This window comes from Acomys russatus, chromosome 6 (genome assembly GCF_903995435.1).
Source record: "Acomys russatus chromosome 6, mAcoRus1.1, whole genome shotgun sequence".
Classification (NCBI taxonomy): Eukaryota; Metazoa; Chordata; class Mammalia; order Rodentia; family Muridae; genus Acomys; species Acomys russatus.
In genome coordinates, this window is record NC_067142.1 from 30,452,950 (window position 1) to 30,471,765 (window position 18,816).

At 49.7% G+C, this 18,816-nt stretch overlaps 1 protein-coding gene across 1 annotated transcript in view; it reads right to left on the bottom strand.

The window, feature by feature from the left end:
• Mapkapk2 (MAPK activated protein kinase 2) overlaps positions 1–17,204 on the bottom strand; it is a 49,187-nt gene extending 31,983 nt beyond the window's left edge. Inside the window, exon 1 of the mRNA XM_051147339.1 lies at positions 16,809–17,204. Within this exon, the coding sequence (XP_051003296.1) occupies positions 16,809–17,048 (240 nt within the window). The 5' untranslated portion in view covers positions 17,049–17,204. The remainder of the gene's footprint in view (positions 1–16,808) is intronic.
• Between the last annotated feature and the right edge of the window lie 1,612 nt (positions 17,205–18,816).

Here is an 18,816-nt window from a genome sequence, read left to right on the forward strand (position 1 = left end):
TGTACGTGTGTACACACACAAACACACACACACACACACACATACACACAGGGTGGGGAGGGGTGATTGGGGGGAGGGTCCCCTGCAGGAGCAGAGCACTCTCAAACACTACCCCCCTTCCCGGACACACAGGAGGCCTCTTACAAACTACCTAACTGCTCTTCTCTGAAAGCTCAGGCTATTCCTAGCACATGCGTTTCTCAGAACACCTTTGACAGGGCTGCTGGTTGTGGTTAGTGTCTCGGCACCATCAAGAGGCTGGGGAATTCCTCCAGCTCTGCGCATCCTGGAAGGGAGGAAGCCCTACGTTAGCCCACCACCCCACCCTGTCATCTCCACTGCATCGGAAAAACAAAAACAAAAACTCAAGAGGTCTCATCAAACAGTACCGAAGATGCACTATTTAAAAATAAGAACACCAGGCTCCGTGGCTAAGAGCACTGGCGGTTCCTACATGATTCCCAGCACTTACATGATGGCTCAAAACCATCTGTAACTCCAGTTCCAGGGAATCTGACACCCTCTTCTCACCTCCACAGGCACAAGGCATGCACCTGCATACACATGCAGACACAATACCAAAGCATATGAAATAAAAACAACAATAACAAAATGCTTAAAATAAAAATACTTTCGTGTACTTTATACCCTAAGATAGATATCCAAGTTTATTCCTACCCTGTCTCTCCAAATTCTCTTCTTGCTCAGTCAGCAAAATTGTCCCACCTGGGAAACACTGGACTTGAAGCGAATGCTGACAGCAGCCTTTCTCTGAGCAGTCCCAGCCCAGAGAGGAAAATCCCTGCTAGGTATTTCCTGCACCCATCCAGACCCCTCTACTCTGCTCAAGGCTGTACTCACTTCTTTGTCACTGTAGCTGGGTAGGGCTAGGTTAATAACAGCTGGTGCTTAAATACTTGATATTAAACATTTTATTGTTTAAACACCAGTTCTGCCTCTGAGGCAGCCACGCCCCAAATGCTGCTTGCTAATTATCAGCTGCTACACAGCACTTTCCTCATTGGAGCTGCTGAGCTGCTGCTGGGTGCTGAGGGTGAGGATGCTGGTGCACAGGCAAAGCCCTCTTCAGAGCCTTCTCAAACCCCAAAGCCCCCAAAGAATAAAGAGACAAAAACATGGATCCACTCCTGCCATTTCAGCACACCTTGAGGAGTCTGGGCACTGGGCCTGCTTGAGGGAATGCCAAACAATGGGGAGCACTGCTCCTCCTCCTGCAGCTGAGCTGGCTGAGCTAGCTGAGCTGGGGTGGAGGTGACAGTAACTCAAGTCTGTGCACCCATGCAGGCAGGTCCATCTGCAGTTGGTTTTGCCCGGATTGGCAGAATGCGGGCAGGTAAGATCTTACATGGGTCTCAGAAGATGATGGAAAGCCCAGCAAACAGGACGCTGAAGGATAAAGCATATGGAAGGTGTCAAGGGAAAATAAAGGGGTAACTACATGTGCAGTGGGGAGAGGGAGGAGCTGCCTGGAAGAGAGATCAAGCTCAACTTTCTTGTATCCCAGATTTAGGGGTGTGTGCTTAGGAAATAGGGGGCGTCTACTGAAGATCTCTAAACAGAAGCCGTATGGATGGCTGAATCCCTCAAAGTCTCCGATGGAAGCAGATGGGCATCCTTGAGCGCATGTGCCAGCCAGGCAGAGCTGCAACAGCAGGAAAGGATGCAGACATGCGGAAGGTACCTGTGGGCACTCCAGCTGCAACCTCCCAGGGATCCAGATCTCCCCTCAGTCCTCAGCCAGGCCAGACAGCCAAAAGAATCCTGGGAATGGTGTTACATCTCTGGGTCTCCCTAGAACCCCTGGCTACCTAAGCTCCCTGAAAACGTGCCTGCCAGGGTCCACGCTGCAGTGTGCTTGACCATCTGCCTAGACAGAGGCATGGGGTGATACATTCTGCCATGGGTCTGAAGAAGGTAAGAGCATCAAAAGATTTTTTACAAGATCAAGAACAAAAGTGTTATTCAATAAAGTTATTGTTTTTAACGTGTAAGGTTTCCTTGAAAAAGAATAAAGCTCCTGACACTAAAAAATTTAAAAATAGGCTAGACAGATGAGTGGTTGCCAGACTCGGGCAACCTAAAAATATCCTAAAAATCAAGTATCCTAAAAATACACATTCCTAGTCAGAAGGAGGATAATACAGAGCAGTATATAATGACATCTCTGTATGAAAATCCCATAACATAGGCTGACAAGATGGCTCAGCACATAGTGCTTGTGTAAGCCTGACGACCAGAGTTCAATCTCAAAATCCACAACAAGACAGAAGACGAGAACCAATTCCACTAGGGTACCCTTGGCCTCTGACATACGCACCATTCAAAATGTGCATGCGGACATACATACACACAAGAAAAATAAAGTTTCTTTTTTAAAGAAAATGCTAGAACGAAACCCATCTCTGCATGCTAACTTTAGATTTTTAATTTTTTTGAAAAAGATACATGCTTTTGAATCCTTCCGCTGCAAAGTCTAGGACTCCATAAAACGCAGGAGAATCGCCCAGAATGCTACACCTTAAATGCTATTACCCACAAATGAGTCTGATGGTCAGTTTGTGTTAGAGGCCGCAAGCCTAGACGAAATCTCTAGGATAGGCTGTCATCTGAAAGAGACAAGCTAAATGCTTTGAAAAGATCTGTCTCTAAATAAATGGTTTCTACTTGCCCTTCCCCAAGTCTCCTCCATTAGATGATGCTGGATGACTCCTCCCTCCAGTTAGGAATGCCCTGTGATGACAGGACGCCCTCCACTTGTGCTGCATGGTACAGTGGCCACCAGCCGACTACTGGGCACTGGAGATGGGGCGAGGACTTACTTGATTTCCATTTAAACAACTGCACGTGAGAACATGGCAGCTGCCCTCATACTGGCCACAGAGGCTTCTTCGGGAGCAGGCTCATGTACTCAACTATGGGATCCAGGGGTAGACTGTGACCCCATCCTCACAGCACTCTCCACCCTGAAGATGGAATGATGAACTCCAAAGACAACAGCAAGAGAGGAGAGTCTTGTGCTCCCAGGATCTGGGTGCTGCATACAAAGAACAAAGGCGCCCAAGACCACAGGACGTCACCGTTTTCTCCCTGCAAGAGAATTAACAGACACCTGCCCTGGGCAGTCCAGCATGCTACCAGCAAGGCCCAAAGATGACCACATCCTGATGGAACTAAAGCCAGAGCCTCAAAGCTGGACTGCACTGGAACCTTTGGGTTTTGCTGAAGTACAGAAAGCCAAGACAAAGGAAATTAATCTGACCAAAGAAATACAGGAAGTCAGTTAAGTTCCTCGACTTTTCCAAATCTCACAAAGTTTCCATAGTAAAAATATATCATCTCTACATTTCCAAATACAACTGGATTCCTGCCAGTTCCAGCCCAGGGGCCAAAATCAGACATGACCAGAAATCCACATTAACATGAGTGATTGTTCATGCTTCGAGCTCTGCCTCACACACCTTGCTTGTGCCTAAACACACAAGACAGTGGCTATCAGAGCTGAGAAACAGAAGCTGCTTTAACCTTCCGATGAACACAGACCCGCCCGCGTGGCAGGAAGCGCGCTGTGCGGGCACCAGGGCCCGCTTATGCAAAAAGAGGCAGCAACCTTCCAAGTGTGTGTCGGCAGAACAGCCCCCCGGAATGCCACAGACAGGAGCTTTGTCAAGATCCTCAGTCCAAGTCATGGCTGCCTCCTCCCTAGAGAGGAAGCTAGCTTTCCACAAGGGCAGCCTCACGGAGAAGGACAGAAAGGTGTGGGTGGGAAAGAACATCCTAAGAAGACTACATAAGAAAAGCACAGAGAGGTAGAGGCAGATGGACAATAAACCATCCAAGACCACACACACTTTTTTTTTTGGATGCTTACTGGAAGGTGAGGGGTTTTTTCCCCCTCCTTCTTACTCTATAAAAAGAAAAGAAAATGTTGCAACTTCCTTTGTCACAGCACATGCTTAGGGGGAAATAAAAAAAAACAGGCCTAACCCATTGCTTCACTTTCTCAACTGCATTAACGGGCAAACCTTCGTTCCCCAGACCTGCCCTCAGCTCTCCGAGGGGACCCAGGCTGGGCACTGGCCTCCACCTACGAGCCTACACACAATTAACCATGCAGCGTACTCTGGGGCCCAAGGAGGAGAAAAACAAAACAAAACCAAGCAAAAAAAAAAAAAAAAAAAAAAAAAAAAAAAACTGCTGCCACAACTTCAGCCCAGCACTTCTTGCCAGCTCTCACTCCCCTCCAGCCCTTTAGAATTGTCAATTAAGCGAAACAATCTCTCCTTGATCAAACAGAAGGGAGCAGCCTGCAGTCCCACCCACTTCCTAGAGACCAGCTGCTGCCTAGGGTTTTGCCCGTACCCTCCACAGCCTGTCTCAGGTGTGTGTCCACACAGTGTCCTGGGCTACACAATGAAGTGATCCCACCTCTACCCACCCTGCCTTGGGGAGCCCACTCAGGTGCCTGTTTCCTTTACTGGCCTCCTGTGGCCTTTCTCTGCCACCAGCTCCCTGAGCCAGTATCAGACCAGAGGGGGATCTGGATTAAAGGGCAGACTGGAGTAGCCATGCTTGTTTTCATTCATTTTATGCATTTTGTATAAGTCTGTAAGCTCCAAAGAGAAGGCGTACTAACTATCCTTACCATTGTAGCGATTTGTACAAATAAACATTTCGTAAGTATTAAAAATAGAACATTAGTTGCTAGCTCACCAATGATCCGAATTATAATGGGATCATGGAAGAAACTACTCAGAGACAAACTACAGACTGCGAAAGGACTAGGTTTTAGGGTTTGTCACTCTTCGTGCCCAGCAAAGTAGCCCACACTTGTTCTCTCAGCACTCGGGACCCCAAATCAGGGATCGAGGTCAGCTCAAGCTACATAGTGAAGCTCTGTCCCAAAAAAAAGAAAGAAAAATAAAGCTTAGAGTCAGGCATTTCCATCATCTGTAGCTTCTGGCCTTGGCTGTTCTTTTTGCCTAATATATCCTCTTCTGCCAAGTACCAAGTCACCTCCTCCAGGAAGCCTTTCCTAACCTGCCAATTAAAACTAAAGCACCAGGCTGGAGAGACTGTTCCGCCGGTTAAGAGGACTCCTATCTTCCAAATGGCCTGGTTCACATCCATCGGTAGCTCCAGTCCTAGTGAATCTGATGCCCTCCTTTGTGGGCACTGCATGTATATGGTACATATTCACACAGGCAGGCAAAATAGCCATATACATAAACATAAATAAGTATTTAATATAAAATAATAAAACTAAAACATCACACAGAGACAGGCAGGCAGGCAGACAGAGACTGACTCCTGACATTTCAATTTCAGAGACTCTTCCTTTTTTATTTTCTCCTCTGTACCCACTAATATCTGACAAGCTGTGCCATTTTATCACTGTGTTCTGTCTTCCCCTACAGGAATACACATCCCCTGCAGATGAGATTGGTTTGGTTTTGTTTTTGTTTTGTTTTTTTGGGGGGGTTTTTTTTTTTGGTCTGTTTTATAAGCTGATATGTTCCCAGAACCTAAAATAATGCTTAGCACTTAGCGTCCAATAACTGATAATGAATTAGTTATTCAGAACATGTTTCCTCTTCTGTAGAAAACTGGCTTTTACGTGGCGGTAACACTGCAGGGACTAACAAGGGCTCACACAGCATCGACTGCACTGCCGCATCCACTGCACCTGCTCCAGTGACAACTTGCTATTCATGCAGGAGTCTCTGGAGCAGCTGAGCTTCCAGCAGAGGCCTGAATGACAGAAGGTTGCTTTAGGAATCAAAGCCAGCATGTGGCTCTGATCTACCCGACGGGAGGCTACAAAAGTCATTCCTGACACTGCTAATTTTCTTTTTACTACTTACATCTTATGGAGGCGAGGGGGAGTAAGACACACGCATGCCACAACACACATGTGGGTCCTCAGGATCAAACTCAGGTTGGGCTTATCAGTGGGGTAGCCAGTGAGCCATCTCATCAAACCTACTTAGGTTCCTTAAGTAGCAAGTTATTCTGGATTTGGGGGGGGGGGGTTGGAAATTACTCTAAGGTAAACCCTGCTTAGAAATGCAGGGTCTAGCCCACATTGCTGAAACTAAATACATACATACATACACACATACATACTTGAAGCTCCAATGTCCTCTATCTCACAGCAGACACAGAAGGGATAACATCCAGCCATGGGGGGTGGGGCCCTCTGATGGCCAGTCAGCAGGGAAGCGGGGGGCATCATGGGGGAAACAAATATTTACAAACACTGGGTAAGTGAATAAAAATACTACAGCCAAGAGGAGATTAAAGTAACACTGGCCTGGGGGTGGGGGGCTTTGAGAAGGGATCCCTGTGTAGCTCTCTCTCTAGGACCCAGGTGACCACTCCTTTCCCAGCATTAAGTCACCTTCCCACCAGTGGGAATGCAGTAACAACCAAGGAGAGCATTCAGTGCGCAAGTCTTGCTTTGTCTCCTCCTTTCGACTTACAAACAGAGAAACTGAGGGGGATCCAAACATGGTCTCGGACTTGCCCAGGGCCACACTGGTAGGGCTGGAAACCAGGTCACTCGGGTTCACTTTTCTATTCAGGCTGCGGAACATGGGAGATAACAGGCCCCATGAGAATGAAAGCTCTGACCTCAGACCCAGCAGCGTGACGCTCGACACCGGCCTATCTTGAAACACTCAGGCACAAGGCCAACAGAAGGAAATCGCCAGCCAGCATCTATGTCTCTGTGTGGGTCTACAGCTAGCCAAGAACTGTAGGAAAGTTGGCACACTTCACATGTGTGGCAGAGGGTCTTCCTCACAGAGAGGAAAGTGAGGGGTCCCGAGGGCAGGGAAGAGGGGGAGGCAGAAGCATTAGCTCCTGTAATCCTCACGTTAAGAATGAGAATTCCACTACCAGAAGCACGAGGGAACTCCTTGAATAGACCATCTGAGTGGATGCAGGAGATGTCACCCAGAAGATGACTCTGGAGCAGCTGCCAGGACACTGGGCAGGGACACACTGACCGGGGAGGGCTTTACTATACCCCTGGCTAAATCTCAGAGCCGGGCCAGCACTATCCCATGTGCTACCACCGTGCACCGAATCCTGAGGTTTGCTTCTAGTGAGAGCATCAAGTCACTATGTTGAAAAAGAGGACGCAGTTAGTGAGAGGGGTCAGTAGGTAAAGGTGTTTGCTCACAAACCTGATGATCTGAGTTCAGCCCAAGGAACCCATAAGGTGGAAAAGGAAACACACACACACACACACACACACACACACACACACACAAATATACACTGAATGAATGAATGAATGAATGATGTATCTCACAAATTTTAAAGACGAAAAAAGATGATGTAAGAAAAAAATAATAAAGACATGGATTCCCAAGGAATTAACAGCTAATCTCGCTGCTTGCTTGCGCACGGAGAACTGCGCTTAGAATGTGAGTAACAGGCAAGGGTCTCTTCCGTTTGACAGGAAGGGTTACTTTTTTTTTTCTACTTCCTTTTGGGAGGTGAGGAGCAGGAAAGAGTTCTGGGGATTGAAGCCAGGGCCCTTCGCACACACGCCAAGCACAGGCTCTGCATGCCTCTGCTTCAGGACTCACTTGGAGAGACTTCAGGAAAGGCCAGCCCTTGTGCAGGACAGGAAAAAGTCGATATAGTTAAAAGTGGGAAAGAGAGATCGATGCAAAGGTATGGGAATGGGGCAAGAAAGCAGGTAAATATTCAAACATGGCAACGGGAGGGGGGATGCTGATGAGAACCAGCCCCAACTGGCTGAGTCACTATAACAGGCGACAGAAGAAACCCAATCGGGAAGCTGCATGATCACAGCTGGACTTCAGCAAACTAACCCACTAAGCACACCAAGGAACTGAAGGAAGCCCCGCCCCCAGTCCACTGCTCACTGTCCCCTGGTTTTCACTGTCCCCCATGCTCCTTGTCATTTCTCTCTATTGCTTCTTTTTCTACTTACACCTCAAATCAATCTTACTTCCTTTCAAAGAATCTGAGCCAAGGCGATCAAGGGTGTGATGTGAACACAGTGCGAGCTGCAGGAGAGGGGTGCTGTTCCCACTGCCCTCTTACAGCACAGAGGGAGGGAAAGAAAGACAACCAAGGCCTGAGCACCCCTGGCCTGCTCCGGGGGACAGCAAAGATGCTTGTGAGCCCGGTGGTCTGAGGAGGATGCCGAGCTTTCTTTGGAAGCATTAACAAAGGTTACAACATAGTTTGTTTTCTCACTGTGGCCTGGATGCCAGTAGTGAGGAGGGGAAAGGCATGAGATACCCCCTGACTCTCCTAGCGCCTCCAACACCACTCCAGAACATGGGTGGTCTCCGCCAGTCTACCTGTATTCCTAGGATGTTCCAGGTTCCTTCCACACGTGGCCCTGGCCACCCTGCACTCCCCTACAGCAAGACACTTGAAGCAATCTGCAGACTCTCCCCTTAGTGTCTTCCCTCCCCAGTTCCTGCAAAGCCTGCTCCTTCAGGGTTTTACTAGCTTTCTCCTAAGAATTAGAGACTGGGGAAGAAAGAAGGCTTAGATGGGAAAACGAGAAAACATGCTATTCCTAGGATGGGGCCCCTTCTGTCACAGTTAAAAATAAACTCTTACCTACTACACCCAACTCCCATCTAGAGAGGCCATGGGGTCATGGCTGATGCAGACGACATGAGGCCCTGGGGATAACAGGCCGGTGAGGGCAGCCAACAAACCAGGGTCCAGGTAGTTAACTCCACTGAACCAGAGGACTCCCTAAGTCTTACCTCTTGGTGCCTATCACTCATCCCACATACCTTTGCCCCTCAAATACACAGACACAGCACATGAATCTGAGCCACGGCTTGTGTCCACACCTGTCCAAGAACCAGAATGCTCAGACAGAAGTGAAGGAGAGAGTCCCTGCCCAGTGTCTCCAGCTAAGAGACACTCTACCTCATGAGCTTCCTTGTCACAGAACCCCCAGGAGGAGTTAGAGAAAGAGGACACAAATTATTCCCTCTGCCCCTGCGGTGAGAGGGTTAAAAGGCCTTCTGCTCTTGATGCCCTTCTTAGCTGGCTGAGCTAGGTGGCCCTGAAGGGCCGTGACCCAACGCAGCAAGGAGGTTCTCAGAAAGCCAGGGCCCAGTCACTCCTGGAAGTCAATATAATGAGGTCACAGACTTCGGGATGTGGTAACATAAAGCCACACTGTGGGGTGGGGAGTGGAACTTAGGAATAGGGCAGGAGGACAAAGAGGTAGCACACTGAGTCCCAGGTGAGACGGGGTAGGCACTGAGGCAGATTCACACACACTGGTAAGAGCTAAGAAGCAGCAAAGACGGAGGCAAGCATAGCAGAAGTAAACACTTGCCCACCTCCCTCTGTCTGGCCTCTCCTGCCTGGGGACAGCCCCTTAGAGCTGTCCCAAGTGACTCAAGACACCTGAAGAAGCCCCAGCTGCGGCTCATCACCCAGGCCACAGGACAGAGATTTGGCCCAAAGTGCCTACCAAGCTCAGGCTGGAAGGGAAAAGGGCACAGAAGGAGGGCACAGGTGAAAAATGAGATAAACAGTTCAGCGTGTGGCAAGAAGACCTGGGCGAGACACCAGGGCCTGGCTTTGAAGAGAGAAATGCAACAGTGGCGAGTTTATTTTTAGACACTGAGACAGAGGGGCTGCCTATGAGTCCTGGGCCTGAGGCAGGAGGCCAGGCTGTAAATGGCCAGTGTGGCCTGGGAGGCTCCCAATAACATGGATAATCAAAATGCCACCGAAAGGACCAACTCAAAATCACCTGCCACAAAGATGATGGAGGGTAAGGAGCTCCAAGGGAAGATACAAGCGTCAGCTGAGGCACAAGCCAGAAAGACTCCTCTGGGTTCCCTCTTCTCCCCAAGGACAAAAGATATGTCATCTAGACATATTTAGACTCATCTAGAAGCTAAACTAGAAGGAAGACATCAACACCACAGCTCCCTCCTGTTACCTGGATGGCCACAGAGCTGCTACCCACTCTCGTCCCCCAGATGAGTTCAAATTGGGACTGCTGAGGAGATGCCCGAAGCCGTCCGTCCCTCAAGAATAAGATGCCCTTTCATGTGGCCCTTCTGGAGAGCTCAAGTTCCCAGCAGAATAAACATGCAGCTTGAAGGGGGAACATCCCATGCAAATAGAGGCTGACCTTGAGCTAAGTCGCAGGCTTCACCACCTCCAGCTGGCATACTGAGATGTTTACTGGACCACAGGAGAAAGTCTCCAAGAACAGAGTCCAAGCCCAACCTCACGGTCCCTCCATTTCGGTGCTGCCTCGTCCAAGCAAATCAGGACAACCTAGCACACAAGAGCCCATGAGCCCACGTGCACGCCGAACCGCTGCTCTTGCCTGGTGCCAACAGGAAGGAAAGGGCAGTCTCCTCCAGATGTGCCCTCTCCTCTGAGAGCCAGCGGGCCCACACAGAAACCCTAACATCCTCATCAGCTCTGGGGATCAGTCCCCATCCACAGGCTCAGAACAGCCCCTTGCCCATAACTGAGACTGTGGATGAATTAAAAAGTACTCCTTGGAGTGAATGAAGTCTCATGCCAAGACAAAACGTTAGCTAACAGTACTATCATGGCTACAGTTCAGCCATACTTACCCCCAAGTCAGGTGCCCCAGTGTAGGGCACTGCCTTCACAGCCAATTGCAGTGGCCTTCAAATGTCCCAAAGACTTCAAATGGCAAAGAGTCTGGCGAAGGAAAACAAAGGGTCCCCATCTCTGCCTTGTTCCTCCACCCCACTAAGAGTCTTCTAATTTCAAGGCAAGGCTGACATAGCCCATCCTCTCTGCTGAGCAGCAAGCTGGAATACTTTCTAAGCTTTCTTATGGGAGAGAGCAGCTGGTCAGTAAAGGTTACTAGCTGGCTGGACACATTACACCTATCAAAGGGCATCCACACTGGCCCAAGTATTGCTGATCATTCAATACAGTGTGAGTCTTGCCCCGAGCCTGTGTTCTCCTGCATGGCCTCTTCTACCACACACACACACACACACACACACACAAACACCCAGTACTTGCCCAGTGATGGCTAGAGCCCAACTCTCAGATGTGGGCAGGCAGTGGGGCACCAGAAGGTGACGACCTACTCAAAGTCAACACAAGTAGTTATCAGGGTACAAAACCTAGACCATTTCAGAATTTAGGTTTGTTTTGTTGTTGTTGTTTTTAATTTTTTATCTAGCACATAACCACCACCACCTCAAAAAAACAAACAAACAAAAAAAACAAGCTTATCTATGTTCATTTATATTTGAACTTACATGTAACTTATATATACCTCAACATATAAAATGTCAAGTCTTAAAGGTCCTAAAAGGTATCAGCCCTAACATTAGAAAAGATAGTTCAGCCTTACTGGTATATGTAAAATCTAGCTGTTCCAGCGTGGCCCTTTTTCCTTACCAATGCCCCCATTTACACCGGGAGCTATGTGAAAAGCTACTTGTTGTGTCTGTTTGTTTGTTTGTGGTTTGTTTTGTTTTGGGGGGTGTTGGGGTTTTGCAGGGTTTTGTTTTGGTTTGCTTTGGTTTTTCAAAACAGAGGTTTCTCCGTGTGGCCTTGGCTGTCCTGGACTTGCTTTGTGGATCAGACTGGCTTCGAACTCACAAAGATCTGCCTGCCTCTGCCTCTGCTGGGATCAAAAGTGTGCAACACCACACCCAGCTAATGAAAAGCTACTAGTGAGGGGACCAGGGAGCTGAGTTTGAGGCTGACAGATTGTCAGTTACCACACCATTTGCTGCTGGTAACAGAACAGCCTATGGAACCTACGCCAAGAGCAGGTTCCACAGCATATGGCCTCACTGACCACAAGCAAGCAAGATGTTGGGACACAGCACTGCACCTTTTCAGCAGCAGCCCAGCCTCTTCCTCAGTGGGATGGAGGAGGTGACAAGGATGACCAAGGAGTGTCCATTATTACCCAACTATCAAGAGGTGTTCCAGTCCCTACAAATAACCCTGCCTTGCCCACTCACCTCCATCCAAGGCAAAGAACCACACAAAAGTGGAGTCAAGGGGTGAGACCTCAACATGACCCACAGGAGGGCGTGAAACAGAGAGAAAACAGGCCAGCGTGGACTGCTACGCCACAGAAACAATCAGAAAGAGAAATGGTTATGAGCAAAGCAGGTCTACCCTGGCACCTCAAAACTACTCCCACCCAGGCACTGACACCTACCCACCTTAGATGGCACGCCTTCTGGCACAGACCCCTCACACGCCGCCGGTGCCTGTAGGGAACAGGAGCTTGACTCCACCTCCAGTCCCAGGATTTTGCTCCTGCTCCCATTCTCACACCTGCCCCACTGACAACACCCCAACTCCTTGTCTCTCCAATCATGGATACCCATGCCTTCACCCTCCCCTAGAAAGAGCACTTTGTTTCCCAGCCCCCCACCAATATGTGGCTCTGAAGCTCTAGGATGCTGTTTCTTTTCCTCTCCTTTCAGATGCCCAACCATAACCTCAACTAGAGGGTTTTCAGATTCTGTGAAAGTCCAGATTTCACAAATGAAAAAGGACCATGGAACTAACCTACTTCTAACCCTGTATCAAGGGATGCCCAGAACCCCAATTCAGGAGAGAGAGGGAAGACCACACCAGGACCGCATGCCTGGAGTCTTCTTCAAAAGGGGGAAGCAGTCTCAGAAAGCAGAAACTTGACCCTTCTGTCCAAAAGTCCACAAAACCCCAACTTCAATGACGCCTAGCCTTTCTTTATAACATCTTCAGGCCCCACCCCCGCATCCCCCACCACTCCAAAAAGGTTTGAAGCTGATTTGACCCAAAGACAAGTAAATTCGGTTCCAGCTTCTGGCCCCAATGCTCTGACCTCCCCTTCCCCTCGGCTCTAGGCACAGCCAGTCTCACAACTTCTGGCAGACCCACTCATTGCTCGGAGGCCCGGCAAGTTCCCACTACCACCAGGCAAAGCTTCCCTTGGCATTATCAGTCCTCACAGATGTCCCTCCTACAGAACCCCTTTATTCCCGGGCATACAATTTAGCCCCCTGGCTAGCAAAGCCCAATAGACTTTCCTATGGGAAGGAACAATCTTCTTAGCACTCAAACTGTGGCTGACAACTGCCTTTTTTTTTTTTTTTTCATTTGCTTTTATGCCTTCATGTTGGCCACTTTTAATATAAACAGCTATATACAAAGAGTCACTACCGTATTTGACATCGCTGCCCTAGACTACATTTACTGATCTTGCCTTCTCCTTGACCCCCAACATTTTACGGGACACTAATGCCACTGCCCTCTAGCCTAATAAATATACCGTAAACGCTCCACAAACGGTCAACTACCTGGAACCAAACTGGATGGCATGACCTTGAGACTTTCCTCACCTCATGTTTCCATCCAGCACACGTCAAACTTAGATACTGCCCCCTGCCAGCCATGCTATCAGGTCATCTCTCCAGTGAGGACACAGAAACCAGGACATTGCCCATACTGCGGGGGAGGGGGGGCAGGGGGCGGGGGTGCTGGTGTTGCCCTTCGACAAAATCCAGGCTAACTGTGAGAGGTCCTAATCTCTCCCTCGTGTTACAGAAAGCAGTGACGTCACTGTGACACTTAAATGACCTAGCGAAGGAGTCATACTGGAGAGAGGGAAGGAACCACAGGACCTTGCTTCCTCTAGGCTACGCAATGGAAAGATAAACAGAGATAAGTTATGACAACACTGTAAAGCAATAACATGCTTCACCTAATCAGCCTTGAACAGCAGAGTGGGACAATAGTACAAGCTCTAATTAAATTTGTTCAGCTAATACCCACGCGTTACCATGACACGGTGAAGCAGAAGGCAGCCAAGCAACCCATGGGGAATAGAGCCAATTCATACAGAAATGGATTGAGATTAGGTGTCCCCCCCCCCAAAATATACCAGAATCCCCCAAAAAGCACTAAATAAGATTTGTGTCACAAACTCTCTATTGGGAGGATGGGGCCTGTTATGCAACCCAAACTCATGAAGCTGCTGGCTTAGAAGCTGCCTCTCCAAATTTAGTTAGTGGGGCTGGAAGGTGGCATATACCCACCAGTGTCCTCTGGCCAACAAATGGAGCGGTTCTTCCGGCTCAGAGCAATGTGAAACAGCAACCAGCTGTATGCCTGTCAGGAGGCCTGAGACTGGGACACAGAAGAGCTAGGTTGAGTTCCCGCCTCCGTCAAGTGAACGGCCTTGGGTAAGTCATGCCTTCTTCATTCTGGGCTTTGGTTTTCTTCACCTACTAAATGAAGGTGTTGGGTGGTGACGGCCTCTCAACTGGCTTCTAACTGCCTGGAAGCGTGGGCATGACTCAGGGCTGGCGAGGAGGGATGAGGAAACAAGGTGACAGCATCCACAAGAAGCATCTAGACATCCGCTCTCTGAAGAGCACAAAGGAAAAAAAAGCAGAAGGACCAGTTGGTTCCTTTATTTATTTACTTTTATTTTATACGAGTGCGAGAGTGTTTTGCCCACATGTGTGTACATACGTATGTGCACCAAGTACATAACGTGAACAGCGGGCAGAAAAGGGTGTCAGAGCCCCTGGAACTGGGGTCACAGACAGTCATTACCCAACTGGGTCCTATGCACAAGCAGCATATGTTCCTAAGCGCTGAGCCATCTTTAGACCATTTTTAAAGCTCCGGTTTCACTTACTAGAATGAAGAGTTGAACCTACTAGCAACCTTCATTTTCCAACATTTCTGAGGGCTAAGGACAGCAGCCTTTTGAAGCCCCATGAGAGCCAGGCTCCTGACTACACTGTGCACTAGGTTCCTAGGCATAGGCTCAGTACACTGTACAGAGCACAGGTCTCCTCTTAACATCCAAAGGGACCATCAGCCCAGCCTGTTCCACTGTGTCCTCTTCCCTGGCTGCAAGATAAAAAGGCTCCATGTTCTGAAGGCATCTCACTACTGGGCACTAGTTTTTAAAGTCTAAGAAGCAGCAATCTCCAATCTCCACAGCACATGTCACTGAAACGGGATTTCTTTTCACTGGATTCCCCCGCGGCTGCGATCACGCCTCTGCCAATATTTGGGTATGAAAGTGTGTTGACACTGCTGCCATTTCTCCAAACATCTTAGCTCTCCTTCTTCCTGTATTATTAAACCTTAACACAAAGATGTATGAGAAATCTGGAATTTGGCAGCTGAGTCAGCCTCGAAGATTCTGGGAGCGGAAGGCTGCCTGTCAAAACAGACTGACTTCAGTCCTCACCCACTCCTCCTAAAGAAGGGAAAGCTGCTCGGTTCTTTCCTTTCAAAACTATTCAAAGGAGAAAAATATACAAACTTCTCTTCCGGGAATTATACCAGAAATCGGAATTGACACCCTAACACATTTCTAGAAGACGGTGTGTGCCTGTGTGTTTAAACAGAATAGGAAGGGTTGTGAAGTGCTTTTGTTGTGAAGTCTTTCTATTTTGTTCCAAGTAGCCAAGAGAATGAACAGCCAGCACCCCCCAGCCTGCTGATGGGTAAAGGCAGATGGCATCTCAGAGGTCGGAGAAACCTTTCCGGGAAAGAACATCTGTCACTTCCTCAAACAATACAGTTAACTATGGCCAAACTATTCACTCACCTCCAGTCCCCAAGGTCAGAGCCACTGTTCAATCAAAACTCTTTCCTCCCTTGGCTACTAAAATGGACGGAATTCGAAATGAGAAGCACAAATGTTGCAGAATTCAAGGCTAAGAGTCCCTCTACAACATTCAACACCAAGCAACAACCAGCTATTAAAAAAAAAAAAATCTGATGTTGAGGATGAAAACGACAAAAACAGTATCGTAGAAACAGGACATACATACAAAGTAATCAGGGTTTGATCCAGTTACTGTGTCTGACAACAGTCTCACCCACAACTCATCTATCTGTACAATATACTAGCCGAAACAAAGCAAGTTGTGTGGGCTGAAGGGGAAGAGAAAAATAAAACACGGGAAGTAGTTTGCTCCTCCAATTATTGAGACATCCCAGGGGAAAGAAACCCGACAAGTGACCTTTATTGATAGGGTGTAACCTGAAACCCTTAAGAAGAAAACTTTGTAGTGACCCTGAATGACAGACTCACACACTTCATTGGGACCTTTTGAAATCCCCATTCTCCCCTACCACAGAAACAGAGACACAGAGGCGACACAGAGACAGACAGACCTAGAAAGATGAGGAGTGGGTTTCCAAAACCGAAGAAGAGCGTTTCCTGCTTTGAGTCGCCAGCTACCAGGACCAGTTTACCAGCACTGAGCTGAGCCTGGCTTGCAAACAAGGTTTCTACTATGGTGCGTGGAGCAATGGAAGCAGCACGGCGCAGCCTATAGGGCAGCGCAAACCAGGAGCTGGCGGTTCCAGACAATCGCGGGCCACGGAGGCGGGGTCCCCAGTCTCCAGCGCTGCGCCGACGCGCCCCACCGCTGCGCGCCGACCTCGCGAGGCCGGGGAGAGCGAAGTCACATTCTGGCTCCCAAATAAGGCGCAGGGTTCAGAAAACCTCAGAGAGCGAACTTCTCCAAACCGACCGACCAACCAGCTCAATGAGTAAAGGGCCTTTTGTGCCCGCAGAAAAGGAGGGAGGGACGAGGCCACCGTGTCCTCGCCGCCGGGTGAAGCGAACAGTGGCTGTCCCCGACCCAAGCGTGGCCACCCGGCTGGATCCCACTCACACTCCAACATGGCAGTCCTCGTAAGTCCTCTCGGGTCCCGGCCACTCGCGAGGTGACCGGAAGCTGCCCCGGATCCCAGCGCGCTCCAAGGCGGCCCAGACTTACCTTCAGGGCGAATTTTTGCTGGGTTCTCTTGTCGAAGATCCGCAGCACCTTCCCGTTGATGCCCAGGCCGAGCACCTGGCTGGTGACCTTGTAGTCGTCGGTGATGGCGTTCTTTCGGATCTGCAGGCCCGACTTGACGTGGAACTGGGGGAACGGCGGCGGCGGCGGCTGGGCCGGGGCGGGTGGCGGCGGGCTGGGGAACGGCGCCGGCGGGGTCTGGCCCGGAGAGCCGGACAGCATGGTGCCGGGGGACTCGCGCGCAGAGGCAGGGGCCGCGGCCGCCCCCTCCTCCGGCTCCGGTCCGGGTCCCCGCCACGCCCCGCCCGGCGACGAAGTTTGCTCCGGGCTGGAGCCGGCTGCCCCGCCCCGGCCCGGCTCCAGGCTCGGCGGGTCGCGGGGCCCCGTGGGTCCCGCTGTGCGCCGCGGGCGCCCACCAGCCTTGCTCCCTCCCTCCCTCCCCCGGAGACGCGCTCCGGGGAACGCGGGACGGCGGGGGCTGGCTCGGGGGTAATCGCCGCGCCGAGAAGTACCAGCCCGGGGGCGGCGGCCGCGTCACAGGCTGCTCTGCGTCCTGGGCTGGTCCTTAAAGGGGAGGATCGAGGGTGGGGCTTAGGGGAGGCGTGGGCATGGGGGAGGGGTGGACCTTAAAGGGGAGGAAGTCCAGTGGCGGGAGACCAATGGGACCTGGCTCGCTAGCAGGGACTGTGGGCTGGTAGTCAAGGAGAGAGCACCTAGAAATTCTAGTTCTTTAGCGGGGCCTGGTAAAGGGAAAGGAGAGGGCAAAAGAAAGGCGTCTGGATAATCCAAACAAAACCTACAGTTCTCCAGCTGCTTGGATCTAGAAGATAGGCCATCGGAGAATTTGGGGAGGAGGTACATTTTGAAGGAAACGATGATTGAATCTTCCAACATAGACCCTGGGGGTTGGCGGATACCCAGGCTATGCTGTGGTTACAGAAACTGTTCGTCCTAGGATCAGGTATCAGGTTTTAGTAACGACCTTCTTAACATTCTTGTGAGTTTTGCCTCTTTTTTTTTTTTCCCTCGTGGACTTAGTTTTTCAGTGAAAATGTATTGCCGTGTAACCGTGAACAATTTAGTTATTATGCATTTGAACGTATTTTTATGTAAATCAAAAATGACCCAAGATTGGAAAGGATGGAGCATCGGTAGCCCCCTGTAATCCCTCGGGGCTGAAGCAGGAGGATGCCAAGTCCCGAGAGCCAGCCTGACAACAAAGGCAAACTCTCTCTCAAAATACCCACAAACCCATCGTGGCGCACACGCCTTTAATCCCTGCACTCCGGAGGCAGAGGCAGGCGGATCTCTGTGAGTTCAGGCTAGCCTAGCTGAGGGTTTGACTGTCGGAGCAGTTAAGAAATGAGACAAAGGGACAAAATAGGTACACCGCTGCAGCTTACTTACTGAACAGACCAATTAAAGATGAGGCCTGACCCGTGGCCACACATAGTCTCTAATATGCCCCAACAACACATAGTCTCTAATATGCCCCAACAAAACTCTGGAGATCGAACCCCTACCCAGATCTAGCCAATGGACAGGACATTCCCCACAGTTGAGTGGAGAGTGGGGACTGACTTTCACACGAACTCTGGTGCCTCATATTTTACCACGTCCCCTGGATGGGGAGGCCTGGTGGCACTTGGAAGAAGGATAGCAGGCTACCAAAAGAGACTTGATACCCTATGAGCATATACAGGGGGAGGAGGTCCCCCTCAGTCACAGTCCTAGGGGAGGGTAGTAGGGGGAAAGCGGGAGGGAGGGAGGAATAGGAGGATACAAGGGATGGGATAACAATTGAGATGTAATATGAATAAATTTTATATATATAAACACACACACACATACACACACATACCTCTGGAGATGAGAAAAGTGCTTTGGAGACAACCCAAGAAGGGTAAGGCGCATGGGCTAGTTTCTATTCCCTCTTCAGATTTCCAAAAGATATTTGTCCCCAGGAAGACAGAGATGAACAGGTGAAAAA